At 45.3% G+C, this 24,661-nt stretch overlaps 1 protein-coding gene across 2 annotated transcripts in view; it reads right to left on the bottom strand.

The window, feature by feature from the left end:
* Positions 1–18,089, bottom strand: part of KCNK2 (potassium two pore domain channel subfamily K member 2) — a 417,482-nt gene extending 399,393 nt beyond the window's left edge. The window contains exon 1 of one of the 2 annotated variants that reach the window (XM_069233893.1): positions 17,607–18,089. In XM_069233893.1, the coding sequence (XP_069089994.1) occupies position 17,607 (1 nt within the window). In that variant the 5' untranslated portion in view covers positions 17,608–18,089. The remainder of the gene's footprint in view (positions 1–17,606) is intronic. The other variant, XM_069233894.1, reaches the window with a different exon arrangement.
* Positions 18,090–24,661: the final 6,572 nt, after the last annotated feature.

Raw genomic sequence — 24,661 nt, forward strand, 5'->3', positions numbered from 1 at the left:
TCGTGCCAAGCTACCGGAGGGTGAGCACAGGCTGATTTTGGATTGTGTGTGACTTACCCTGACTAGAGTGAGGGTTCTTGCTTGGACAGAGGGCAACCTAACTGCCAACCAAAAACCCCATTTCTAACATTGGTGATCAGCGGTGAGGATAGGACTTGTGTTTGTGCAGTGACATACAGTAGCTAAGTATTTCACTACCTACCCACAGTTGAAGGTCAACTTGATTTTTTATCTCTTTTTTGACTTTTGGTCTCTGATGTCCTCCTGGATATACTATTGATATTTTGGACTTTGGATTTTGGTTTTTGCTGGTAAGATCCTATCAGAATGGGATCGCTTACCTACTTATTCTTTTTGCCTACTGACCACCTCACTAAGGCTGACCTAAGGAAGCTTTGCAGAGAATGTGGCCTTCCTGTAGCAAAGAGATCTACTAAAGCAGAGATGCTACATGCCTACATAGTCTGGGAGGAAGACAGATGGGCAGAGAGAGAGGCAGCAAGAAACCAAATGACTAAGTACCCCTCAGAGGAGGAGGAGGACGACTCAGATGAGGAAAGAGACCCAGTGAAAAAAGAATGGCTCATGGCTCAAGCACGGTGGATGGAAGAGCTAGATGAGTTTATTGAAAGGGCTGAGGCAGCAAGTCTCTTAGCCCTGGAAGAAGAAAAGATTGCAGCTCAAGAGCTGAGCTGTAAAGAGCTGAAACTGGAGGCCGGAAGGGCTGAGTCCAGTTCAGATGGTGGCAGCAAAAATCTTGCATCTAGTACTGCTGAAGAAGGGCACAAGCCCAGAGATGTGGTACCCAACTTGAAGAAGAGAGTTGACACACCCCAGGCGGTTCAAGGGTATGAGGTAGTTCCCGTTATGCACAGGGTCCCTGAGAAGGATTGGGGAACTGGCACAGGGAGTCATATTCCTACTGGGGGGAGGGACACTTTACTGACTCTAGCAGAGAGTGACAGAGAAAAGGGTTCCCCCCTGGTGGACGTCCTGGATATAGAGTGTAGAGACATCCCAGAAGAGTTTGGGTTGAGTGTCAGGGACAGACAGAAACTGTCTCACCAGTCTCAAGAGGGTGATGTAGAGTGCTTTTCCAAGGCTGAGTTACTAGGTGGTTGGGTGAAGGGTACTGTGGTTAATACATGTGAAGGGCAGAGTGATGTAATTGCTGGAGAGCATATGTCTGGTCCTTATTTTCCAGAGCTACGCCAACACCAGGTGGAGTGTGAGTTCTCTGACCCCAGGGAACTTACAGTGGAGGCAGACTTTTGGGTGAGTACCAGAGAGTCTGAAGAGGCATTTGGGGGTGCTCCTGAAGGGAGTGGTCTAGGTGGTTCCCGACCAAGTGAGGGGGGAGAGGATTGTAGTGTCCCAGGTAGGTCTCAGAGCCTAACCTGTACCGTAGGGCCACCTTTTGAGGGAAGCCCCGCAGTGTCAGAAGAACTTGGGGGGATGACTGTAGACAGCATCCCAACAGTTCTGGTGTCTGGCAGTACCACTCCTAGTGAGGGGGTGCAGAAGTCCAGACATAGGGTTGAGAGGGGGTGGCAGACCCCAGTGGAGGATCTTGAAAGTCAGGGGTCAGCTCTGAGAGCAGAGCCCCCCAGGAATGACCCAGGTGAGACCGTTTCTGGTTTGGGGGAAACCCAGACTCTGCCGGATGGGCAGAGGTCGGGAGACCTGCGCCAACCAGACTCTTGTGTGGCCCTTGGGGACGGCGTGTCCCTTGTGGGGGGTGAGAGTGCCCCCCAGGAAGTCCTGGCATGCCAGGCAAAGATTCATCCTCAGGGTGGTGACTCTGGGTTGGATAACCGGGTTCAGAGGTTAAACTTTGACCTGGTGGGGGGTAGATGTGCCCCCCAGAAAGTCCTGGAATGCCAGGCAATGGCTCAACCTCAGGGTGGTGACTCTGGGTTGGCTTACCAGGTGAAGAGGTCAAACTCTGACCTGGTGGGGGGTAGGTGTGCCCCCCAGAAAGTCCTGGCGTGCCAGGCAGTTGTCCAACCTCAGGGTGTCGACTCTGGGTTGGATGGCCAGGTTCAGAGGTTAAACTCTGACCTGGTGGGAGGTAGGTGTGCCTCCCAGAAAGTCCTGGGGTGCCAGGCAATTGCCCAACCTCAGGGTGGTGACTCTGGGTTGGCTAACCCGGTTCAGAGGTCAAACTCTGACCTGGTGGGGGGTAGGTGTGCCCCCCAGAAAGTCCTGGTATACCAGGCAATGGTTCAACCTCAGGGTGGTGACCCTGGGTTGGAGAACCAGGCTCAGAGGTTAAACTCTGACCTGGTGGGAGGTAGGTGTGCCTCCCTGAAAGTCCTGGCCTGCCAGGCAATGGTTCAACCTCAGGGTGGTGACTCTGGGTTGGATATCCAGGTTCAGAGGTTAACCTCTGACCTGGTGGGGGGTAGGTGTGCCCCCCAGAAAGCCCTGGTGTACCAGGCAGTTGTCCAACCTCAGGATGGTGACCCTAGGTTGGAGAACCAGGTTCAGAGGTTAAACTCTGACCTGGTGGAGGGTCAGTGTGCCCTCCAGGAAGTCCTGGCGTGCCAGGCGATTGTTCTACTTCAGGGTGGTAACTCTGAGTTGAATGGCCCAGTTCAGAGGTTAAACTCTGACCTGGTGGAGGGTCAGTGTGCCCTCCAGGAAGTCCTGGCGTGCCAGGCAATTGTTCAACCTCAGAGTGCTGACTCTGGGTTGGATACCCAGGTTCAGAGGTTAAACTCTGACCTGGTGGGAGGTAGGTGTGCCTTCCAAGAAGCCCTGCTGTGCCAGGCAATTGTCCAACCTCAGGGTGCTGACTCTGGGTTGGATGACCAGGTTCAGAGGTTAAACTCTGACCTGGTGGGGGGTAGGTGTGCCCCCCAGAAAGTCCTGGCGTGCCAGGCAATTGCCCAACCTCAGGGTGGTGACCCTGGGTTGGGGAACCAGGCTCAGAGGTTAAACTCTGACCTGGGGGAGGGTCAGTGTGCCCTCCAGGAAGTCCTGGTGTGCCAGGCAATTGTTCAACTTCAGGGTGGTGACTCTGAGTTGAATGGTCAGGTGCAGAGGTTAAACTCTGACCTGGTGGAGGGTCAGTGTGCCCTCCAGGAAGTCCTGGCGTGCCAGGCAATTGTTCAACTTCAGGGTGGTAACTCTGAGTTGAATGGGCAGGTGCAGAGGTTAAACTCTGACCTGGTGGGGGGTAGGTGTGCCTCCCAGGAAGTCCTGGTTTGCCAGGCGGTGATCCAGTCTGAGGGTACAGACCCTGGGCTGGAAGACCAGGTTCAGGGTGTCCCCCCGGACCTGGAGGGAGGGGCTACTGATAACAGTGCCCCTACCATGTTGTCTTCTGAGGAGGCCACTCCTAGTTGGAGGGTGCTGGACCCCAGAAGGGAGGGCAGGGGGAGGGAAGCCTCACCCCGGGCCCTAGTCCAACCTGAAGGTACAGACCCCAGGTTGGAGGGCCAGTGGCAGGTTAACAGCCCTGCACTGGTGGAGGAATGGTACAGGGCGACTTCTGTAAGCCCCCTGGCCATGTTGGACTCTGGGGGTACCGCTCCAGGAGGGAGGGTACAAAGCCCCAGAGGGGAGGACCAGGTTCAGGCTGTCATCCCTGACCTGGTGGAAGGGAGAGTGGTTAAAGGGTGCCCAGCACCTGGGGCTACCGCCCCCCACTCTCCACAGCCACAGTGGTTGGAGAGCTTTGAGAGGCCTGGGGCCTGGCTCTCATCCCTGGCAGCTGTCAGTAATCACTGTGGCTTGCTGTCCGGGTGGACAGAGTTATCCCTGGGGAGGGGACAAGTGTCACACCCCAGGGGTAGAGTGGGCAACACCACTATGTTGGTCATGGGGGTACTATCCTGCTCCTGGGATACATCTGTGAGCAAAGTAAGGTTAGGTGCTGCACAGATGGGATCCGCAGGAAAGGAGAAAGGTTCCCCATGGATGGGCTTAATGGGCCCTGAGAGTATGGACAGAGGGATCCAATGGGAGTCAAGAAGGCGAAGAACTGGAGCATGCCCCTGCTGTTGTGGGCCTGGGTCCTTGTTCTGTCGCCTCAAACAGGGAAGTACATCAGGATAGTGATTGTTCTCCCCTGGCTTTAGGCTGGTGGGGGGTCATGTTGGACCTGGCTTTTTGACAGGGACATCCCCAAACTTTTTGCCTCCTTCCTCCTATTTTTTCTGACCTGTTGTTGTTGGCTTTTGACCTCTGAGCACTTTACCACTGCTAACCAGTGCTAAAGTGCATATGCTCTCTGTGTAAATTGTACTATTGATTGGTTTATCCATGATTGACTATTTAATCTACCTGTAAGTCCCTATTAGAGTGCACTACATGTGCCTAGGGCCTATAGATTAAATGCTACTAGTGGGCCTGCAGCACTGGTTGTGCCACCCACCTCAGTAGCCCCTTAACCTTGTCTCAGGCCTGCCATTGCAAGGCCTGTGTGTGCAGTTTCACTGCCACTTCGACTTGGCATTTAAAAGTACTTGCCAAGCCTAGAACTCCCCTTTTTCTACACATAAGTCATCCCTAATGTGTGCCCTAGGTAACCCCTAGAGCAGGGTGCTGTGTAGGTAAAAGGCAGGACATGTACCTGTGTAGTTATATGTCCTGGTAGTGTAAAGCTCCTAAATTCGTTCTTACACTACTGTGAGGCCTGCTCCCTTCATAGGCTAACATTGGGGCTGCCCTCATACACTGTTGAAGCGGCAGCTGCTGATCTGAAAGGAGCAGGAAGGTCATATTTAGTATGGCCAGAATGGTAATACAAAATCCTGCTGACTGGTGAAGTCGGATTTAATATTACTATTCTAGAAATGCCACTTTTAGAAAGTGAGCATTTCTTTGCACTAAAATCTTGTTGTGCCCTTCAATCCACGTCTGGCTAGGTTTAGTTGACAGCTCCTTGTGCATTCACTCAGACACACCCCAAACACAGGGTACTCAGCCTCACTTGCATACATCTGCATTTTGAATGGGTCTTCCTGGGCTGGGAGGGTGGGGGGCCTGCCCTCACACAAAGGACTGCCACACCCCCTACTGGGACTCTGGCAGACAGGATTGAGCTGAAAGGGAACTGGGTGCATTTCTTAGAGACTCTTTGAAGTAACCCCCACTTCAAAGGCACAACTTAGTATAAAACAGGGCCTCTGCCCTACCTCAACAGACACTTGCTGGAGAAGAAACCTGAACCAGAAACTACATCCTGCCAAGAAGAACTGCCTGGCTGCTCAAAGGAGTCACCTGTCTGCTTTCTCCAAAGGACTGCTGTCTTGCTGTTGCCCTGCTGCCTTGCTGAACTCTTGTCTGGCTGTGAAAGTGCTCTCCAAGGGCTTGGATAGAGCTTGCCTCCTGTTCCTTGAAGTCTCAGGACCAAAAAGCCTTCTTCCTTTCACGTGGACGCTCCGTGCGCCGAAAATTTCGACGCACAACTTGTTTCGCGGCGAGAAAAACGCCGCACACCGACGCTGATCAACGCAACGCCCTCGGGACGATCGAGACTTCGACGCACAACCTCGCAAGGACAAAGCCGCCCGACTTCCAAGGAGAAATCGACGCGACGCCTACCGTGAGTGCGAAACTTTGACGCACGGCCTCGCAAGGACAACGCCGCCCGACTTCCAAGGAGAAATCGACGCGACGCCTGCCGTGAGACCAAAATTTCGACGCACGGCCTCGCAAGGTCAACGCCGCCCGACTTCCAAGGAGAAATCGACGCAACGCCTACCGTGAGATCGAAACTTCGACGCGCAGCCCCGCAGAACGACGCGCAGCCGGAAAAGAAGCAGGAGAATCCACGCACAGACCCGGGACATCTGGTAATCCCCGCGATCCACAAAAAGAGACTGTCTGCGCGCCGGAAAACGACGCCCGACTTCCCCGCGTGGAAAAGACCGACGCAAGTCTGTGTGTGCTGAGGAGAAATCGACGCACACACCCCTTTTTCCACGCATCTCTTCTCCTGTGGCCCTCTGAGGAGATTTCCCACCAGAAACCAGGTACTCTGTGCTTGAAAGACACTTTATTGCTTTTTAAAAGACTTAAAGACACTTAATATCACTTTTCAGTGATATCTTTACAAATTCGTATTGCAACTTTGATCGTTTTGACCTACAAGTACCCAGATAAATATTCTATATTTTTCTAAACACTGTGTGGTGTATTTTTGTGGTGTTATACTATGGTGTTGTATGATTTATTGCACAAATGCTTTACACATTGCCTTCTAAGTTAAGCCTGACTGCTCGTGCCAAGCTACCGGAGGGTGAGCACAGGCTGATTTTGGATTGTGTGTGACTTACCCTGACTAGAGTGAGGGTTCTTGCTTGGACAGAGGGCAACCTAACTGCCAACCAAAAACCCCATTTCTAACAAATACATTTACACTTTTAAGTATGCTTGCTACTTTACATCATTCACAAACTCGATTTGTAAATTACTACTAAAAAACAAAAACAGCAATAAGGCCAGCACTATACAGCCAACCACTGGTACTGCAACACCCTCCAATAGAAATAAATGCCGACAGGGAATTCACATAAAATCTCACAGAACAACTTCATAGAATAAAATGTTGCATTAAATTACTTAAAATAGTTACAAATATAAATATAAGAATACAAACTCTAAAAATATATATAAATTATTTAAAAATATATAATCACTATATATAAATATATGATATTTAATAATTACAAAATATTTTTATCTGACTATATATCTACATGGATATACAGAGATATAACGATAAATATTAATAAAATAGTTTGAATATAAAAATAATTTAACAATTTCTATAAAAATGTATTCTGTTTTATTGAAAATAATTAATTTCACTTAATTCTAGACATCACTTTTATTGAATATTGAGGCACAGTAAAAATATTTTGTTAATCGGGTGAGAATTATTTTCTAGTTTAAACTTAAGAAAAATAGTGTTTATTTAATGTAATATAGTTCCATTAATTAAATTCAAAATTACTTTAATAGTGTTGTAGCATTTTTATTTCATTCTACATCTAAAGTAAACATATAAAATAAACTTACCTTATTATTTGACATAAAAATATTTTTATATTTATCTTCTAGTTAAATAAACGTCTTTATTTTTTCCCTATATGTTACCACGATGAGATCTCCACCCTCTCTGTGGAGTCTCCCTATGGTAAATTATAGGGAACACTATTTCAAAAATAGATGAACTTTAAATCAAAATATACATTCCTTACTAAAGAAAACAATAACTTTTTTTAATGTGCATTAATAATTATTGAATGTGATGTATAGAATTAATTATATTTAATTAACTCATTTTTGATAAAATGTACGGCTATTTTATTTTTTTAATTCAAAATACGTTATTTAAATATGAACTATTTAATATGTTTTTGCAATAATGTTAATTTATTTTTTGGCTATCTTAAATGATTTAATTCATTTTAATTTGACATTATTTCCTGTGGGGCTTGATTTTATGTCCCTACTTTCAATATTTTCTATGGGAAGGCAATGCAGGGCCAATGATTGGCCATATGTATGCTGGCCTCACTGCTTTTTTTTTGTATTAACTGCATCATCAAGGAATTCACCAACCCCACAGCCAAATTAAGTGACATAGCTTCCTCTCCAGACCCTTGAGACAGGTTAGGGGACTTCTTACACGATAAGATGACTAAACTCTACAGGAACTTCAACCCCCGGCTCAAGCCCAAAGACTTTTTTAACTGTTGCACCCACACACCCATGACTGACCCAATACTATCCACTTGGAACCACCTCACCACTCATGATATCATCATCATCCTGAGATGCATTCACTCAGGGGCCCTTTACAACCCATGCCCCAACACATTTTCAAGTACTGGTTATGAACTTTCGACCCTACTCAATACCTTACTCGTTTCCATCACCTTTCCTGAAGATTGAAACATGCAGAAGACAAACTCATGGTAAAAAAAAAAACTCAGTGGGCTATAACAAATTCAGAAAATACAGACCCATATCCCTGCTCTCTTTCCCAACCAAAGTGATTGAAAAAAGCCATCTAGCATCAACTAACAAACTATCCTGAACAAAATCACCTCCTGGATGACTCCCAATCTGAATTCCGCAGTGACCATACCAGCATGGAGACAGCCCTGATAGCAGCCACTGACAACATCCAGGCCCTCCTCAACCAAGAGTAGACAGTTGCTCTCATCCCCCCCAGTCTCTCAGCGGCCTTTCACACCATCTCCCACCACATGCTTATCTCCAGGCTACTTTACATAGGCATTCAAGGAACCATCCCCAGATGGATCGCTTCGTTCCTCACCAATAGATTACGAGTCCACCTCTTACCTCACACTTCTGAACCCAAACTGATTGTCTGCAGAGTCCCTCAAGGTTCATTGCTCAATCCCAACCTATTCAACATCTAAATGACACCCCTAACCAACATAGACAGATCCCAGGGACGCAACATCAGCTCCTATGACGACAACACACAACTCATACTCTCCCTCTCCAAAAAATCCACTGCCACCAGACACAGCTTCAACAAATGACCAGCATCACCAACTGGATGGGAAGCAACTACCTCAAGCTCAACACAGACTAGATGGAGGTCCTGATCTTCAGCAGTGGTAACTCCTTCTGGGACGCCTCCTGGTGGCCCCCCAAACTGGGGCCCACTCCAACCCTAGCTGTGCACGCTAAGAACCTCAACATCATCTTTGACACCAAACTCACAAGAGGCCCTAAGTCAACACCACATCATCCTCCTGCTTCTACATCTTGTGCACACTACACATGATCTTTCAGTTGCTTTCCTGAAACACAAGACTCACCGTCACCCAGGCCCTTGTCACCAGTCGACTGGACTACGGAAACACTCTCTACGTGGGAATAGAGTCCCACCTCATTCAAAGACTACAGAATGCCACAGCAAGACTCATCCTTGATCTTCCTCGTCACACCCCTATTAGCCCCCACCTCAAAGAACTCCACTGGCTCCGAGTACACAAGAGATGCCAGTTCAAGCTCCTCAACCACACTTACAGAACCCTGCACAACTTCAGACACTCCTACATCAACCACTTCCTAAGATTTTACAGACCCACAAGGCACCTTCACTCTGCCTCCCGCGCACTGTATCACACCATCCGCATACACCACAATAGAACAGGAGGCTGCTTTTTCTCCTATTTCTCAGCTAGGGCTTGGAACAACACCTCAGGATCTCTCCTACTCTACAAGAATTCTGAAAATCCGGCTATTTAACCTCAACTGAAATTCTGGACCCTGTTAGCACCTGTAAACACTCACCGGTGACAAGTCACGCTCCTCAAGACTACTAATTGATTGACTCACACTTGGAGATTGTGAATACTAAAAAGAGGTAAACTTACTCAAAAGTGTAAGCTTACTTTGTGAATCAGGCTCTAAGCAAGTATTCAATAAATTGTTTCTGCTCTAAATGATGAAGGTCATAAATGGAGGCAGTTCCAAGATCTAAGTGCCAGCAGGCAGATAAGCTGATACGACACACACCACATACACTACCATATTTTGTTGCAGCATGAGAAGAGCACCACTTGTTTGTTCCCCTTACATTCCTAGAATGGCACCTCAATCCTAGTTTTTGCAGAGGTCTTGTAAGTTTCTCTCTCACCGGCATACCTGCAAGCTGAGTCTAAGCTCGGGAGAAGAAGGGATCCAGAATGTCAAAACAGACCCACTGTGAGTTTATTAGAAACAAAAAAAGATGAAATCAGAAAAAAGTTGTGCAAACTCTGGGTAGGTTGTAGGTTTCCTAGGATGCTATTACACATCATTTTTAAATTCTTTCAATAGAGTTCTGTGTCCTGAAGCTCTGCGTTTTTACTGCAGAGAGATGTTGAAAACATTTCTTGGAATCCCTCTGTATGGGTTTGATTGGACATTGGCTCCCGCAAATCAGACAGACTGGTTTTCATGTAACAAAATCTAGGCATAGTTAATGCCAATGTTTGTGTTGCTCCTCCTGTGTGTACCTAAGCATTTGGCTCAGAAAAAGTGTCCTTTCAGTTATCAGCGGCGTATTCTTATATTTCTAAATCAACTATTCTCCCTTGACCACTAAGGATGCTTGCACTTGGACCTCTTGTAAAAGGAAGCGGTGAATCAGTGAAAGTTAGAGAATTCCACTACCCCTGTGCCAACTTATAAGACTGTCCTACCCTGTTCAGAAAGGAAAGGAATGTTTAGTCAAGCATGAAAATAGAGCATCAATTATTTTCTTGAGTCAACTGTTACTAAGTTAGTAGATCCAGCCTGGCATTTAGTAACAGCGTATGGCTTAGTTCACCTGGTTTACATTCCTGATCGTTTCATAAAATTGTACAAGCCCCCATTTTACTCAAATGCAATGTGCCTACATTTTCAGTGATTTATTTTCGGATAGAAAGAGTCACTGTGTATCTAATTTTTGGATAACAAAGATATCAAAAGTAAGAGTGGTTCTCTCTTTTGTACCCTTTCTGTTCTACTTGAAAGAAAAGGTCACTTGTGAGTCAGAGCAGCTATAGCTTCCTAAAGCTGGATTTGGAACCAGGACAGTGCTTCTGTCCTCTTTGAAAATAACAGCACTGCCACCACAGATGACCAATCAACTGATGGGCCATCCTGGGTCTTTCATACATTAACAAGCCTACCTGGGGATTAGAACATTGGAGGGAAAGATTCTAGGCAATGGCATTATTATGAAATTGTGTTTTTATTAGTATGATTCAAGTGTCGTATGGAAACTCAAAAACATAATTCTCAGATTTTAAGGCACAAAAAAAGTTTTACCCAAAATGTAATTAAAACAGTTGGTGAGTTAAAATGTTTTTGGCTACATGGGATACCTATTCGGGGAACTTAAGGTTTAAATGTAGCTAGCACAAGTGTAAACATTCATGCCAGGATACCACCCATAAACAGTGTTGTAGCCAGCATTTTATGATAGTGAAATACTCTGTTATTCATTTATGCTTGTCATTAAATTCTTCGTATGTGCTTCCATGCGTCTTAGGATTTCTTTCCATTCCATTGTACAGACCTGAGACAAAATAATTGTCTCTTTCTATAAACAATTTTCATAGAAAGATCTCTCCATTCCCACTAGTCTAATACCACTGACTTCATACACATATGTTCCTAGAGATATTTTTGATTTATTCCATGGTCTGAACATCTAAGCCACTGACAAGAAAGGCTCTCTCCAAAACTTTTGAATCTTTTCACTTTATAATATAATTAAAATAAAACAAAATTATGTATTTCCTATTTTAAGTGGAATAACAATGCTGTGCAGTAATAATGAAAATGTGTCTGAATTGTCAACAATCTCTTTGTACTACCTCTCTTTAAGTATTACAAATTATTTTTTCCATTTTGCAATTAAAGCTTTATTTCTTTTTATTTTACAAAGGCATCATTGCTGAAAATAAGTTGATATATTGTCCCCAGGTGCCTTTTTTTGAATAGGCTCAAATTAAACTTTTAATATGCATGATGCATAGAACCAATCATCTAAGTTCAGTTGTGATATGGATTCTGAGACTGCTTCTTGTTATGCTGGTTAACAATCTCTTATGTACTACCTCTCTTTAAGAAGGTATATTTGAGAAATATATATGCTGCATGCTCCTTATTCGTGATGCAGTTTGAAGCACCCTGAGAAAGAAGGTAATTTTTCCTAATGGTTTGCTTCAGTCTAAGTATTTACAAGATTTAACAAACTATATCAGGTGTATACTTATATTTTAATATTATACCTTCATAACAGAATCTACCTACATTAGCATTACAGTTCGCCTATTCCAAAAATGGCACTGTATACATGGCAAAAAAAAGTTAGGGGGAGAATTGTTCATTCCCAAGATACATGGTTCTTAGCTGCTGAGAAGCCGACTGAATGCTGCTGCAATTACATCTTTCCAGAAAATGAATTTCACCACAACCATCCATACCAAACCTCAGCAGACACAATCAAATGTTCTTTCAGCATCCAAAGTTACCAAGGCAAGATATATTATATTTATTTATGCAATATGTATCACTGTCAAAATTAAATCAGTGTACGTGAATACCTTCGGTAAGCATATTTTGCTTATTAACAACAAGGGTACTAATCACTTGTCTAATTCTGTAGGTTACACTTTTTTAGTAAATTGGTTGAAGTGCTTTTGCGGTAAAGGTTTGTGTTGGTGAATAGTTGGATCTTGACATTGTTAGTGAGAATGTATTTGAGGGGGTTTCATGTAGGGGTTAGATATCATGGGAAGAGTCGGAAACCTTGAAGCACTCTACATAGAGAAAGGGATTTTCTGGGTGATTATGATTCCTATATGTATGCATAGGTGGCAACTATCACTCAGTTGGAAGCATATTGTATTAATTTTCTTAGTACCTGTTGATTGCATCACCTTAGTGATTATGTGGAGCTCATGGGAGATCTTGTGGCTCAAACTTTGAAACAAGTAAGATGACTTGTCTCTGCTCTACTGCAGGAACCATATTTTTGTCCTGTCCTGGTCTGTCAGCTCTATTAACAGGCTAAACATCAAACAATTTTACCATAGGCATATCTGGCTTGTTGGATTGTCAACTAGAGGATCCGGATTGTTTTTGTGTATTCTTTTCCTGTTAGTTAAGAGGTAATTTTGTGGTGGATTTCAGATGTTTATCACTTCTGTAGAGCTCCTCAACCTGTCCTGGAAAGTGTTTTGGGGGTGTGGGGGCTCTTACATTCATGCTCATTTCTTGATTTCCATGTGTAAAGCCTTGGCAATGGCTACATTAGTTATTTGTCAGTTTTGGATAGACCCAAAACCAACTTAATAACTGACCAGTTTTTATCTATCCTTAAAGTGATTTACTGAATGATTGGTAGTGTAAAAAAAGGGACACCTACCAATTTAATGGATATTATGACAGTTTGTTAATTTATTGGTATGTTAATACGCTGAGTACCATTCATTCAAAATCACTGATGAAAACACAAAAAGGTGATGAGCAGATTGCTTGAATGAATCTCCCAAAATGAACTTTGTTATGACCACAAGAGAACCGAATTACCACTTTCACCTGTGCCTGGCTTGCCCCGGTAAACGCCTATCGCATGCAGGTTTCTTGGAACTCAGGCAATCATCTAACAGTGGAGTCTTAGGAAATCCAGAGCATGAGAATGCATTGAAAAATCCTAAAATCAGTCAGCAGGTGTCTCACAGCCATGGCGGCTCACTCTCTTTGTGATCCCTCCTAGTCCTGATCTGCCTTGATTCATGTTTCGCTCTTATTGGGTTTGAGAGCTAGGCTGCCCACTCTTGCCCAGTCACTTCCAACTCCCATTCTACACACAGTTGAAGCAATTAAATCTAATAACATTTAGTATAATACTCTACTACCCGGTTTGTTGTCAACAGCCTTCCCAGAATCATGACAACCTTGCCAATCCCACCACGTGCCATGCAACCTGCTACAGCCCCCTGCTCCCATTTATCATCTGCTCAGAGCGTGTTATTTCTTATTCAGGGGACACAGCTTGTAATTGCACAGTACCTGCATGTGATTATTGGTGTGAACCTGTGATTTCTAACTTAAGGCCTGATTTAGATGTTGGCAGAGGGGAATACTCCATCACAAACGTAACGGATATCCCGTCCACCATATTACGATCCCATTATATCCAATGGGGATCTTAATATGGCAGCTGGGATATCCGTCACATTTGTGACGGAGTAACGGAGTATTCTATCCGCCAACATCTTAATCAGGCCTTAGTAATTTTGCATTGTGCAACCTAAACTGAATGGCTTGCAGGCCCTGAAATGCATGTGAGCTTCTGTTGAAAGAAAGTCACTTCTATTTAAACCAGCCAAATTTTATAACACTCTTACATTTTAATCAAAATTAGAAACGTTCAGAGTACCTCTCTATAATCTTCAGAGATGACCTATCAAAAATTATAAAACAACTAAAACGTGCTAACTGCTATTGACACTCGTCCTGTGAACGTCAAAACACCTAACTTTCAATTCTTAAAATCAGCTTGATGTCTACTGATCAAGACATCATTCCTTCATTGAGCTTTCCAAAAACTCTATAATTCCAAATGGGCCAATTACTGATGGTAGTGGACGGTTCAGTGTGGTCTAGTTGTTTTTTTTTAGGAGTGTATTCCTTGGTGAAGAGGTGTTTTTGACAGTAGGAAGTTGGTGCTCTTGGACCCAGAGGCAGGTATCTCCTATTTGTGGGAACTGCCATCCCTCTCTGTGGTGAGACTGAGGTTGCGTGGACTGGTGAGGACTGAAAAGTGTGCTACACACTCCACTTTCTAATTCTGCAATCCTCTTGTTTCTCTTCATTCAGCAGATACTTTTCCTGAGGGGCAAATGAATATGGCTGATTGCTTCTGAGGAGGCAGTTGTAGTAGCCAGCTTAAGGTAACACCGTAATTGAACGTGATCTTTGAAAAGTGGAATCTTACAAACATCAAGAAATGAAGTGAGCAGCCATGCAGCGGATGAAGCCACTATAACCCCCTAATAAACCTGAGCAGAGGCATCACCGCTATGTATGCCTAATACCTCCTAGTAGCCTACCAATCACCCACATTTGCTGCTGGTGGTAATTGGCCTCAATTAGAGGCAATGGATGCTCGTTGCAAACATCAGCACAGTGGTACAGTCACCGTCATGATGAACTGGTGAACAACCCTTGGTCTTGAGGAACCATTGAGAATACCTACCCTGGTGTATTTCAGCATCCAACACATGGAGAATCAGCAGGATCCCCTTTTTGTTGGGTGTATTTGCACACCTCCTGTCATAAGGATTACCTGTGTGTATTAGGGTCCAGGGGAGACATGAACCATTTCACCCACCTTGAGGTCGGGAAGCCTGCAGGGATTTCTCCGATCGCCTCTGCTTTCAAGTCTATGGGGAATGCCTGTTGATTTCCTGAGTCTCAGCAAGGGGGGTAACAAAGGGACTACCAGCATGTCAGTGCTAGCTTACCCTACTTTGCCATGTCATTGACAGTCCTCCTCCCTTTCAGGATATTTTAAAGCAGTGTGAAAACAACAGCCACGTGTTTCTTTTATTGCGAATGGGTTGTTGCAGTGGTGTAACAAAGGCCTCCACAGCCCCCGTGGTGCTGGGGATCCCTGACCTCCCGGGGCACCGTCAGCACAGTACCGCTGCCTGAGAGCTCCTGAATGAGTCCGGAGGAAGGACCCTCCATGTACTGTGCAGGGGGGGGCTCAATTATTGTTAGGCCACTCGGTGGTTTGTGGGCTACTGGTGTATACGAAGGTGTCTTTATTGCTATCTGGTTGGTGATTTATCCCCTTCTGCCACTGCCTTGCACTTGGAAGCTGGAAGGCAGAAGAACTTAACCTTTAACACTGTTTAACTAGGATCTCACCTGGGAGGACCAGAGATTCCTGGTAATGGAAAGGCGTGAGGGGCTGGAAAGAAGGAGATGGGCAAAAATAATGTGGTGCCATGGATAAGCCACCAGTGGGGCACGAGTAATGAGAGGGGCATGGTCAGCAGAGGGTACTGAAGCATGTCAGGACTTTGGGCAGCAAGTGGAGTGGGATGAATAATCACGAACAGTATCTACTTGCATCTGAAATGACATCCATGAGCCTTAATACTTGTACTTGACTGTGAATTACCTTAAGTATGCTACTGAAGAAGAAGCACACAATCCTACTGATGTATAAGGTATCAATGCTAATCACTCCTCCGGCGCAGGGAAAGAATGGATTAAAATACTGAACTAAAAGAAACTGAACATATATGTTTCCCCTATATAACGCTCTTCCGGCTAAAACTACACTTAGCTGAACATTTTTATACATCATTTTATGAATCCTGCATCTTTGTGGTTCGTGCCCGATGGTTGGCTGCGGCTCCATCCACGCTAAGTGGGTCAAACAGCTGTGCAGCAGGTGTGCGGAATGTGCCGTGAACCGGATAACATTCCCCTGGGGAGGGAGGGGGTGCCCCCCTCTGAACCTGATGAGCAGCCTTTACTTCAGTATTAGATGTGAACGGGAGACTGCCGCCTGGAAGAGCTGAGCAGACATTCAGCACAGTCTGGCACCCCAGGAGACAATATTGCACTTCTAAATGGAACTCGCGTGATTTCGGTGGTTTTAATGAATATATTGCAGGACAAATTGCATACGTAGTCACCTGGACAAGGCGCAGTACTCGAGAAGAAAAACAATAACTGTAAAAGGGTACTGTTTCAAGGGTCATCTGCAGAAGTATCAAATCATTGGCAAGTCGTGTTTAGAACCTCGGCGGCCTATTATACAATTGAATACCTCATATCAAGCAGTTTACGAGACAGGTGGGGTTGTGGAAATGTCCTATGTGACAAGCCCGACCCCTGCCTCCGAAGGACGCAGTTGCCTTCGATTTGGTAACTCCACTGAGCCCCTTCGGTGTGGGGGAGGGAATGTACCACTGGGATTTGGCAAGTACCACGCACAGCAAAAAAGACGTCAGCCAAGCCCGCATCGATCCGGCTCTCCTGTGATTGACAAGTATAGTAGCACATTGCCTTCCTCCTCTCACACCATCCGCAGCCCACGGTACCATCTGCAGGAGGAACAAATAATCGGCTGTGCCAAGGAGTCAGCGCCTAGTGCATTCAATGTCTCGTCGGGGATACCAAGCACTAAATAAATGCAATTTCATTTTCACTGCAGGAGGACGGCCGGTACAAAGAATGGGGCAACCGCTCAAATCTCACCTCGACTAGTAAAACGGTCATTCTTTAAAATGACACGGGAGGGGCACACAGTAACAACACTCCGAAGCGGGAGCACGCATGAGGCACACAAGCAGCTTTGTAAAGGCGTCTGCCTCAAATGTTAAGAGTGAAAATGCACTTCATCAATGCTTCAGCCAAAGAAAAGGATGGAATCTCGCTCAAGACCACTACACCTGCTGAACGTGTAAGAAGTATCATTTCCATACATTCCGTGCTTAATTTGTAAATAAAAAGGTGCTGGTGCTCAGAGTTCTCCTCTGAAACACGCAGCTGCTGCAATTAAATGTGCGAGCACGAATAAGGAAGCAGCGTAATCCTGAAGCCACCTCGGGCCTCTTCACTACATTTAAAGCCACTCGCTGCCCCTTAAACTCACTCTTGCATCTTTCTGCTCTCTCCTATTGTGACGCTTTTTCGTGTTTCCCTTCCTCCGTCTTTCCCAATTGTGTCTTTTGCTCGCACCAAATGCTTGAGGCAGAAGAATTAGCGCCGGCCCTCAAAAATAAGTTCCGGTGCCCAGCAACGGAAACAACAAGCACAAATTAAGCACTGCATACATTACAGTGTGTTCCGCACTGGGCAGTAACAGTGCCCGGGCCAGGTATGCCCTACAGACAGTTGAAGCACGCATGCAAACCTAGATGTACCTCGGTAAAGTGCTAGAAAATCCACAATAAGCCCCGCACTATTGTATACAGCAGTAGCCATCCATGCACAAATACGCTTCCTATGTATTACACGTCCAGCGCCCCCTCTGTAGGGAACCCGCAGCAGGTCCCTTGCATAATAAACCATGCAGCCCAGGAGCTCACGAGACCACTCACTTCTTACTTCCAAGCGGACTGGACCCTCCTCCGATCACAGACAGGCATTTTTCAAAGATAAGATGCTCTCTGCCGGTGCTGGGCGGTGTGCTCCGGTACGGAGAGGCGCGCTTGCACGAGCCCTCTGTGCAGCAAGTCTGAGGGATGGAAACGTGGAAAGGGAGGCGGAGGGGGTCAGAGCGTTCCGGAAGGAGCGGCAGAGGTGCAGGGGACGCCGAGGTCCGCGCGCCGTGTTACAGGAGACGTAGGGTCTTGATGTCTCCTCCCAAGTGCTGGGGCGGGGTTCTTCGTCTGCCAGAGCCACGAGGGTCTGCTGATAGCCACCCGGCAAGATGAAGCGGGCCTCATGCGGGGGTGGGGTCTCCTCATCTCGTAGGAGCCTCGGGCATGGAAAGAGGAGGATGCTGCGGGCCACCATCCAGGCCCCTGGCTCATTTGTGCTTTCAGGTTCTCCTGTCAGCTGTGCACCGAATCGTGCATATTAACCGGCATCGGCAGCTCTGGTTCCTCCCGCTTTTGGAATCTCCCACGCACACGGTGAGGTTGCAGACCCTTCCATCACATAAAGCAACGTCCACTTCCTCACGGGAAAGAGGGGTTGTCTTAACTGGCCATGACAACGCTGCGGTGGCTCGGATGCGGGGTTTAGGGTGCTTTGATTCTGGGAATATCTCCAAGCACATAATATCCATTCAGGTAAATGTACTTTTTGCCATGACGCAGACACGAGGTTGCTGCCTTATCAGAGGCACATGTGATTTGCGCCTCAAATGAGAAAGTGAAAGGGAGTTTTGTGTTGTCTTCTACGCACAGGACATTCCGCCTCTTCTCTGTGCCTCTTGTAAGCAAAGGTGCTGTGCGTAATTACTCAGCTGGGACACCTTTGTTCTGGATCACAGATAAGAGAGACAATCGGGGTCTTCTGTACTCTCTCCCAGAGAATCTGTGTCACTGCTAAACACAGCATGGAAGCACCCGGGTGGGAAGGAAGAGGTGCCTGAACAGTAAGTGATTCTCACGTAGCCTCTGACACCGGCATTATGGGTTAGTGCACTGCAATGTCCAAAAATGTTCAGTGTATCACATTTAGAGGGAGTTTCTCTCACCCATAACCACATCTCGGTTGAGCTGTGTTCCAGATGGTTGTATGTCACCGTCAAGCAGTGGTGTGTTCTACTATATCTCAATAACAAGGCACTCTCTAATCTGAAGCACTACTGGACATCAGGCCTTCGTCGGGACCACTCACTGGAACCAGCAATTATTCTATCAAGCAATTCTCCCGGCACTATACCTGTAGCAGAGAGTTGGCCACGCTAATCTTAATTGACTCTCAGGGTAAACATGGATAAACAGTCATGGCCTAGCACAAGACAGTAAGTGTATGTTGAGTCTAGTAACATTATCACAGGTGCAAAAAGGCTATAAAAGTTCAGCCACTGTTGTGTGATAACATACCATTTAAATAGTATGTTACTATATAATCAAGTATACGTACTGTATAAACGGTAGGTGAGAAAAGTAGCCACTTACAATAAAGACTATGCAGTGCGCACAATATTCAAAGAATTCGGAAATGCAACGATAAGCCGGTAAAACCAGTGGTCCTGGCTATGATAACAACATAAAGTTTGTGAAGCATTAATGTTCTTGAAGCTAGGAACTGAAAAGGCATGATATCAATTCAATAGGACACAGTCGACTAAAGTTTGCAAAGAGGTAATATTTGTGAAAATAGCTATGCACAATCAAGATACTGTCACAAAGGGAGATTAAACTCTTCTTGCAAAATGGTTACTTTGAGGAAAGTTGGTAACATTTATGATTTATGACTCTAACACAAACTCAAGCAAAGGAAAAAAAAAACACGAGTACCAATGTACTTGGTACCTGCAAAGGAAGGAGACCATTCTCAGAGTTCCAGTGCTTCTTTACTGGGACTCAGATGGTAAGCCAGTGCTAAGGTTTAGGGTTAGTTACCTGGATCAGAGCCGGCTTTAGGTGGGTGTGACTGGTGCGGCCGCACTGGGCGCTGGCCTTGAGGGGGCGCTGACCTCAGGGAAGGGAGGCACTGTGTTCGGCAGTAACTTACAATTTAAAAGCACCAGAAGCAAAGTTCCATGTGCACCAGCTGTCATTCAACAATAAAAATGTCAAGATAACGAGAATTAATGTTCCTTACAGAGACAGATCGAGTTTTGTCCAGTGGCAGTTTTGCTTCCTCATAAAGTAGAACAGTGGGTAAATAAGCCTGCTGCAAAGAACAGATCTGTGTTTTATGTCGGTAGCTGAGTGGGTGTAGTAAAGCCAGCCTGTATTCGCACTTTAAAACAAATGGAATTTATGTAAGAGAGGGGCTATGGAGCGATGAGAGGCACTTTTGCCGGGTGGTAGTGCGGAAATCTGAAGAGGAGGGCATGGGTGGTGTTAAACAAGAATGTCTCACAGGCCATCACCAGTGCTAAAGACTTCCCTGACCTGAGACAGAGAAAGGCCCAGAGAGGCTTTTTTATGTCAGTGGCTCCTCACACCGATGAAGACCTACCTAATTGACAACTGGGGCAGCTACAGGAGTCAAAGTCAAAGCCTTACAAGTCCAAAGGCACAAAGGGCTTAGGAGTTACCATAAGGGTCTTACAGCTAGCTGGCTAACCATCTAGGTACTGGACCACCACATGAGTTAGGGTCAATGATCGAAAATAACAAAGGTAGTACAATGAGCAGTGTTCTTACCTACATATGTACAACTCTTTCTCATATGCACCTGTAGTTAAATATTCTTTAGTGCAATTCTTCTCTGGTCTATGGTGAAAGTTTGTGAGAACTTCTAGAAGCAGCATCTGTCTCTGGACACCTTGATCAGGCTAGGGCCTTACAGACAGGCAAACTCAACATGAGGGCAGGCCTGCTGACCTTCAGCTAGGCTTCAGATGTTTTCTGAGCCATGGGAGGAGGAAGCTGGCACTCAGCTCCATACAATGGAATCACAGACAGCAGTTGGGTCCAAGTTGTATATATCTGCAGTGCCCAAACTACATGTGGTCATTCAATTAACATAAATATTAGAACAATACCTTCTTTTTGGCAAAAGTAATTCAATTATATTCAGAACTTCACTGCATATCATCAGATAGGTGAATGACAACAACATCTATTATTCTATTGACACTAGTGTAGATGGCCAAGTGTGTGTACAAGTTGCAAATATTGTCTATGTAAGGAATAAAACAACAACTCTTTGATGGGAACCCCAGTCTCAATATCACTCTGCTGCAGTCTGTTTTACATACTACAGTCCTTCCCTAAACTCAATCCAAAATGTAGAGAAGGGATCCATGTGTTGATGTTTCAACCTTACAGTTATTCACAGAGACAAAGGAGAAGTTGCTGCTATAAGGAAGATCTTTAGAAGGAGGCAAAAATACTTAGAAACAAATTATTTGGAAAATGTTACTCCAGAAGGGTGATCAATAGGGTAGTGATATTGCGCCAGAGAATCACTTCTGACCCCTAACAACAGGAGAGATGATAACAGAGAGCAGATAGTCATGGTCAGTACAATCAACCCTGTGAGCAATCATATACAAAAAAATCATCAAAATACATTGCCACCTGATATAATAAACACAACAACCAGCCTCCACCTTTTGCCTTTAAACACAGTAAAAATATATGTATGTAATCTATGTTATCCAGCGTCAATGTAATCTGATCTATATTGGCCAGACAACACAAATGGTCCAACAGAGAATTTGCCAGCACAGAAGCCGTGTGAGATGCAAAGTGGAGGATGCACCGCTGGTCAAGCATTATATGTAGCAGAACCACAGTACTGTTGTGATAAGGTGGCAGTTAATAGAAGTGGTGAAACTGGATAGCCGCGATGGAGGCATAACAGTTAGATTGGATCAAAGGGAATGCAAACAGATTGACACACTACAGAGTACAATCCACAGACTGAATGATGTCCATGATCTTCATTGTGCAGCTACAATCGAAATGATGATGTGAACTATATTCATGAAAGTGAGGCGATGGAACCTATATTCTGGTCAGAATGTGATGACAAACACTGTTGTAAGTGGATCTCATAACTGCTTACCTGGGAGACACTGGGATGGACTGTTTTTTTCCAGGCTTTTTCTATTCTATCTGTAATCTATATGAATTGTTTTATTGGTAACCATGATATCAATCTATGCACATATGAACTACATACCATGATCCACTGTACAATAGGTTCTTATTGCTTTCGAGTTGTACACTTAATTTATGAAACATATAGATAACAGAGATAGGACAATGATACAAGGACATGTGAATTTTATATGTCTCATATTTTACGCATTATGAGGCAATTGAATAACTTGTGTATTTGTTGTTTTATTCTTTACATAGTCACTGTTTGAATCTCGTTCAAGCACTGTACCATCTCCACTAGTGACACTAAGAATAATACATGTTGTTTTCATGCCCCTATGTGATGATATGTAATGAAACGGTTAATAAAATGTATTACATTTGCATAAAAGAAGGCCTTGACCTAGTATTTATTAAGTTAATTGAATGACTAACTTGATTTGGGGCACCCCATGTATATAATACTGTGCCAATGCTTCCCAAACCAGTCATTGCATCTCTGTAGTTCACAAATCCAGCCAACCAGCCTAATGCACAGTTTTGATGTGTTTCCACAATACAAAGTCTCTACAATGCAAGGTAGGAGTCTTTGGCTACACAGTGAGGCCCAGGTATGTGCTGCAGGGACATACTATAACCATCCTAACCAATCACCATTTTCTGCAGTTTCAGAAATCCATCTGAGCCCTCTCAGCCATAAAATTATGATGGTCACAATTTTTTAGTCACAACAATTGTTAAGTAATCTTTGAATTGGAAAGAAAGAATGGGAAAGCTGAAGCTCTTTACAGTTTCGGATATTCTCCTGTGGATTACGACTCAAACCATCATTTAATTATAACAGCATGAAAAGGTGATGGAGTTCATGAAGCATTTGGATCAGGAACAAAACAATGACTCGCCAAGAGAAGTGATAGAGAAAAATGATGGAATCAGAAAAGATGGCCTTAGCTATGCCCAAAATGCTGTGTAGTTCCCCACACAGATTTACAGGAACACACTCTATATTATGTTAGAAATGGGGTCTTTGGTTGACAGTCAGGTTACCCCCTGTTCAAGCAAGGACCCTCACTCTACTCAGGGTAAAAGAGAATCACCCTCAGCTAACCCCTGCTTACCCCCTTGGTAGCTTGGCAGAGCAGTAGGCTTAACTTCAGAGTGCTAGGTGTAAAGTATTTGTACCAACACACACAGTAGCTTAATGAAAACACTACAAAATGACACAACACCAGTTTAGAACAATAGGAAATATTTATGTAAACAAAACAAGACCAAAACGACAAAAATCCACAATACACAAGTCAAGTTATCAATTAAAAATCAAAAAGAGTCTTTAAGTAGTTTTAAACGCACACTAGCGCTGCTAGTGTGAAACTGTAACTGGTGCGCGTCAAGAATAACCCTACACGGGCGAGTGTGTGTCAAAAAGGGGCGTTGATTCCACTTACGAGCGGGACCGTGCGTTGTTTCTCCCTCTGCCGGGTGGGGGAGCATCGTTTCTTCTCTCCGGAGGAAAGCGATGCGTCGATCCGGTCAGCACTCTCGGGTCCGGGCAGGCCTTGAGTTGTTTTTCCACGCACGGCGGTACTTGAGTCGGAAATCCAGCCGCACGATGATCCGAAAACCCCGTAGCACGGGTTGTGATCTCCCAGCTTCCATCAGCGATGCTGCGTGTCGTGTCTCCTGCTCCGTGCGTCGATTCTTCAGTCGCGTTTCCTGCGAGCTTTGTTTCTCAGCTGCGGAGCCGGCGGCGCGTCGTTTTTTCAGCCGCTGATCGGAGTCACGTCAATCTTTTCCCCGCACGCCGCTCTGTGCGTGGATTTCCTTGTCTTTAGGCTGCCAGCTTCTCCTTTCAGGGTTCCAGGAACTGGATGGCACCACAGGGCAGAGTAGGAGTCTCTCCAGAGACTCCAGGTGCTGGCAGAGAGAAGTCTTTGCTGTCCCTGAGACTTCAACAACAGGAGGCAAACTCTAAATCAAGCCCTTGGAGGTTTCTTCACAAGATGGAAGGCACACAAAGTCCAGTCTTTGCCCTCTTGCTCTGGCAGAGGAGCAGCAACTGCAGGATAGCTCCACAAAGCACAGTCACAGGCAGGGCAGCACTTCTCCTCAGCTCTTCAGCTCTTCTCCATGCAGAGGTTCCTCGTGGTTCCAAAAGTGTTTCTAAAGTCTGTGGTTTTGGGTGCCCTTCTTATACCCAATTTCTCCTTTGAAGTAGGCCTACTTCAAAGTAAAGTCTCTTTTGAATGTGAAATCCTGCCTTGCCCAGGCCCGGCCCCAGACACTCACCAGGGGGTTGGAGACTGCATTGTGCGAGGGCAGGCACAGCCCTTTCAGGTGTGAGTGACCACTCCTCCCCTCCCTCCTAGCACAGATGTCTCATCAGGAAATGCAAACTACACCCCAGCTCCTTTTGTGTCACTGTCTAGTGTGAGGTGCAACCAGCCCAACTGTCAAACTGACCCAGACAGGGAATCCACAAACAGGCAGAGTCACAGAAATGGTATAAGCAAGAAAATGCTCACTTTCTAAAAGTGGCATTTTCAAACACACAATCTCAAAATCAACTTTAGTAAAAAATGTATTTTTAAATTGTGAGCTCAGAGACCCCAAACTCCACATGTCCATCCGCTCCCAAAGGGAATCTACACTTTAATCAGATTTAAAGGTAGCCCCCATGTTAACCTATGAGAGGGACAGGCCTTGCAACAGTGAAAAACGAATTTAGCAATATTTCACTGTCAGGACATTTACACCACATTACTATATGTCCTACCTTAACCATACACTGCACCCTGCCCTTGGGGCTACCTAGGGCCTACCTTAGGGGTGTCTGACATGTAAGAAAAGGGAAAGTTTAGGCCTGGCAAGTGGGTACACTTGCCAAGTCGAATTTACAGTTGAAACTGCACACA

Source organism: Pleurodeles waltl, chromosome 5 (assembly GCF_031143425.1).
Source record: "Pleurodeles waltl isolate 20211129_DDA chromosome 5, aPleWal1.hap1.20221129, whole genome shotgun sequence".
Taxonomy (NCBI): Eukaryota; Metazoa; Chordata; class Amphibia; order Caudata; family Salamandridae; genus Pleurodeles; species Pleurodeles waltl.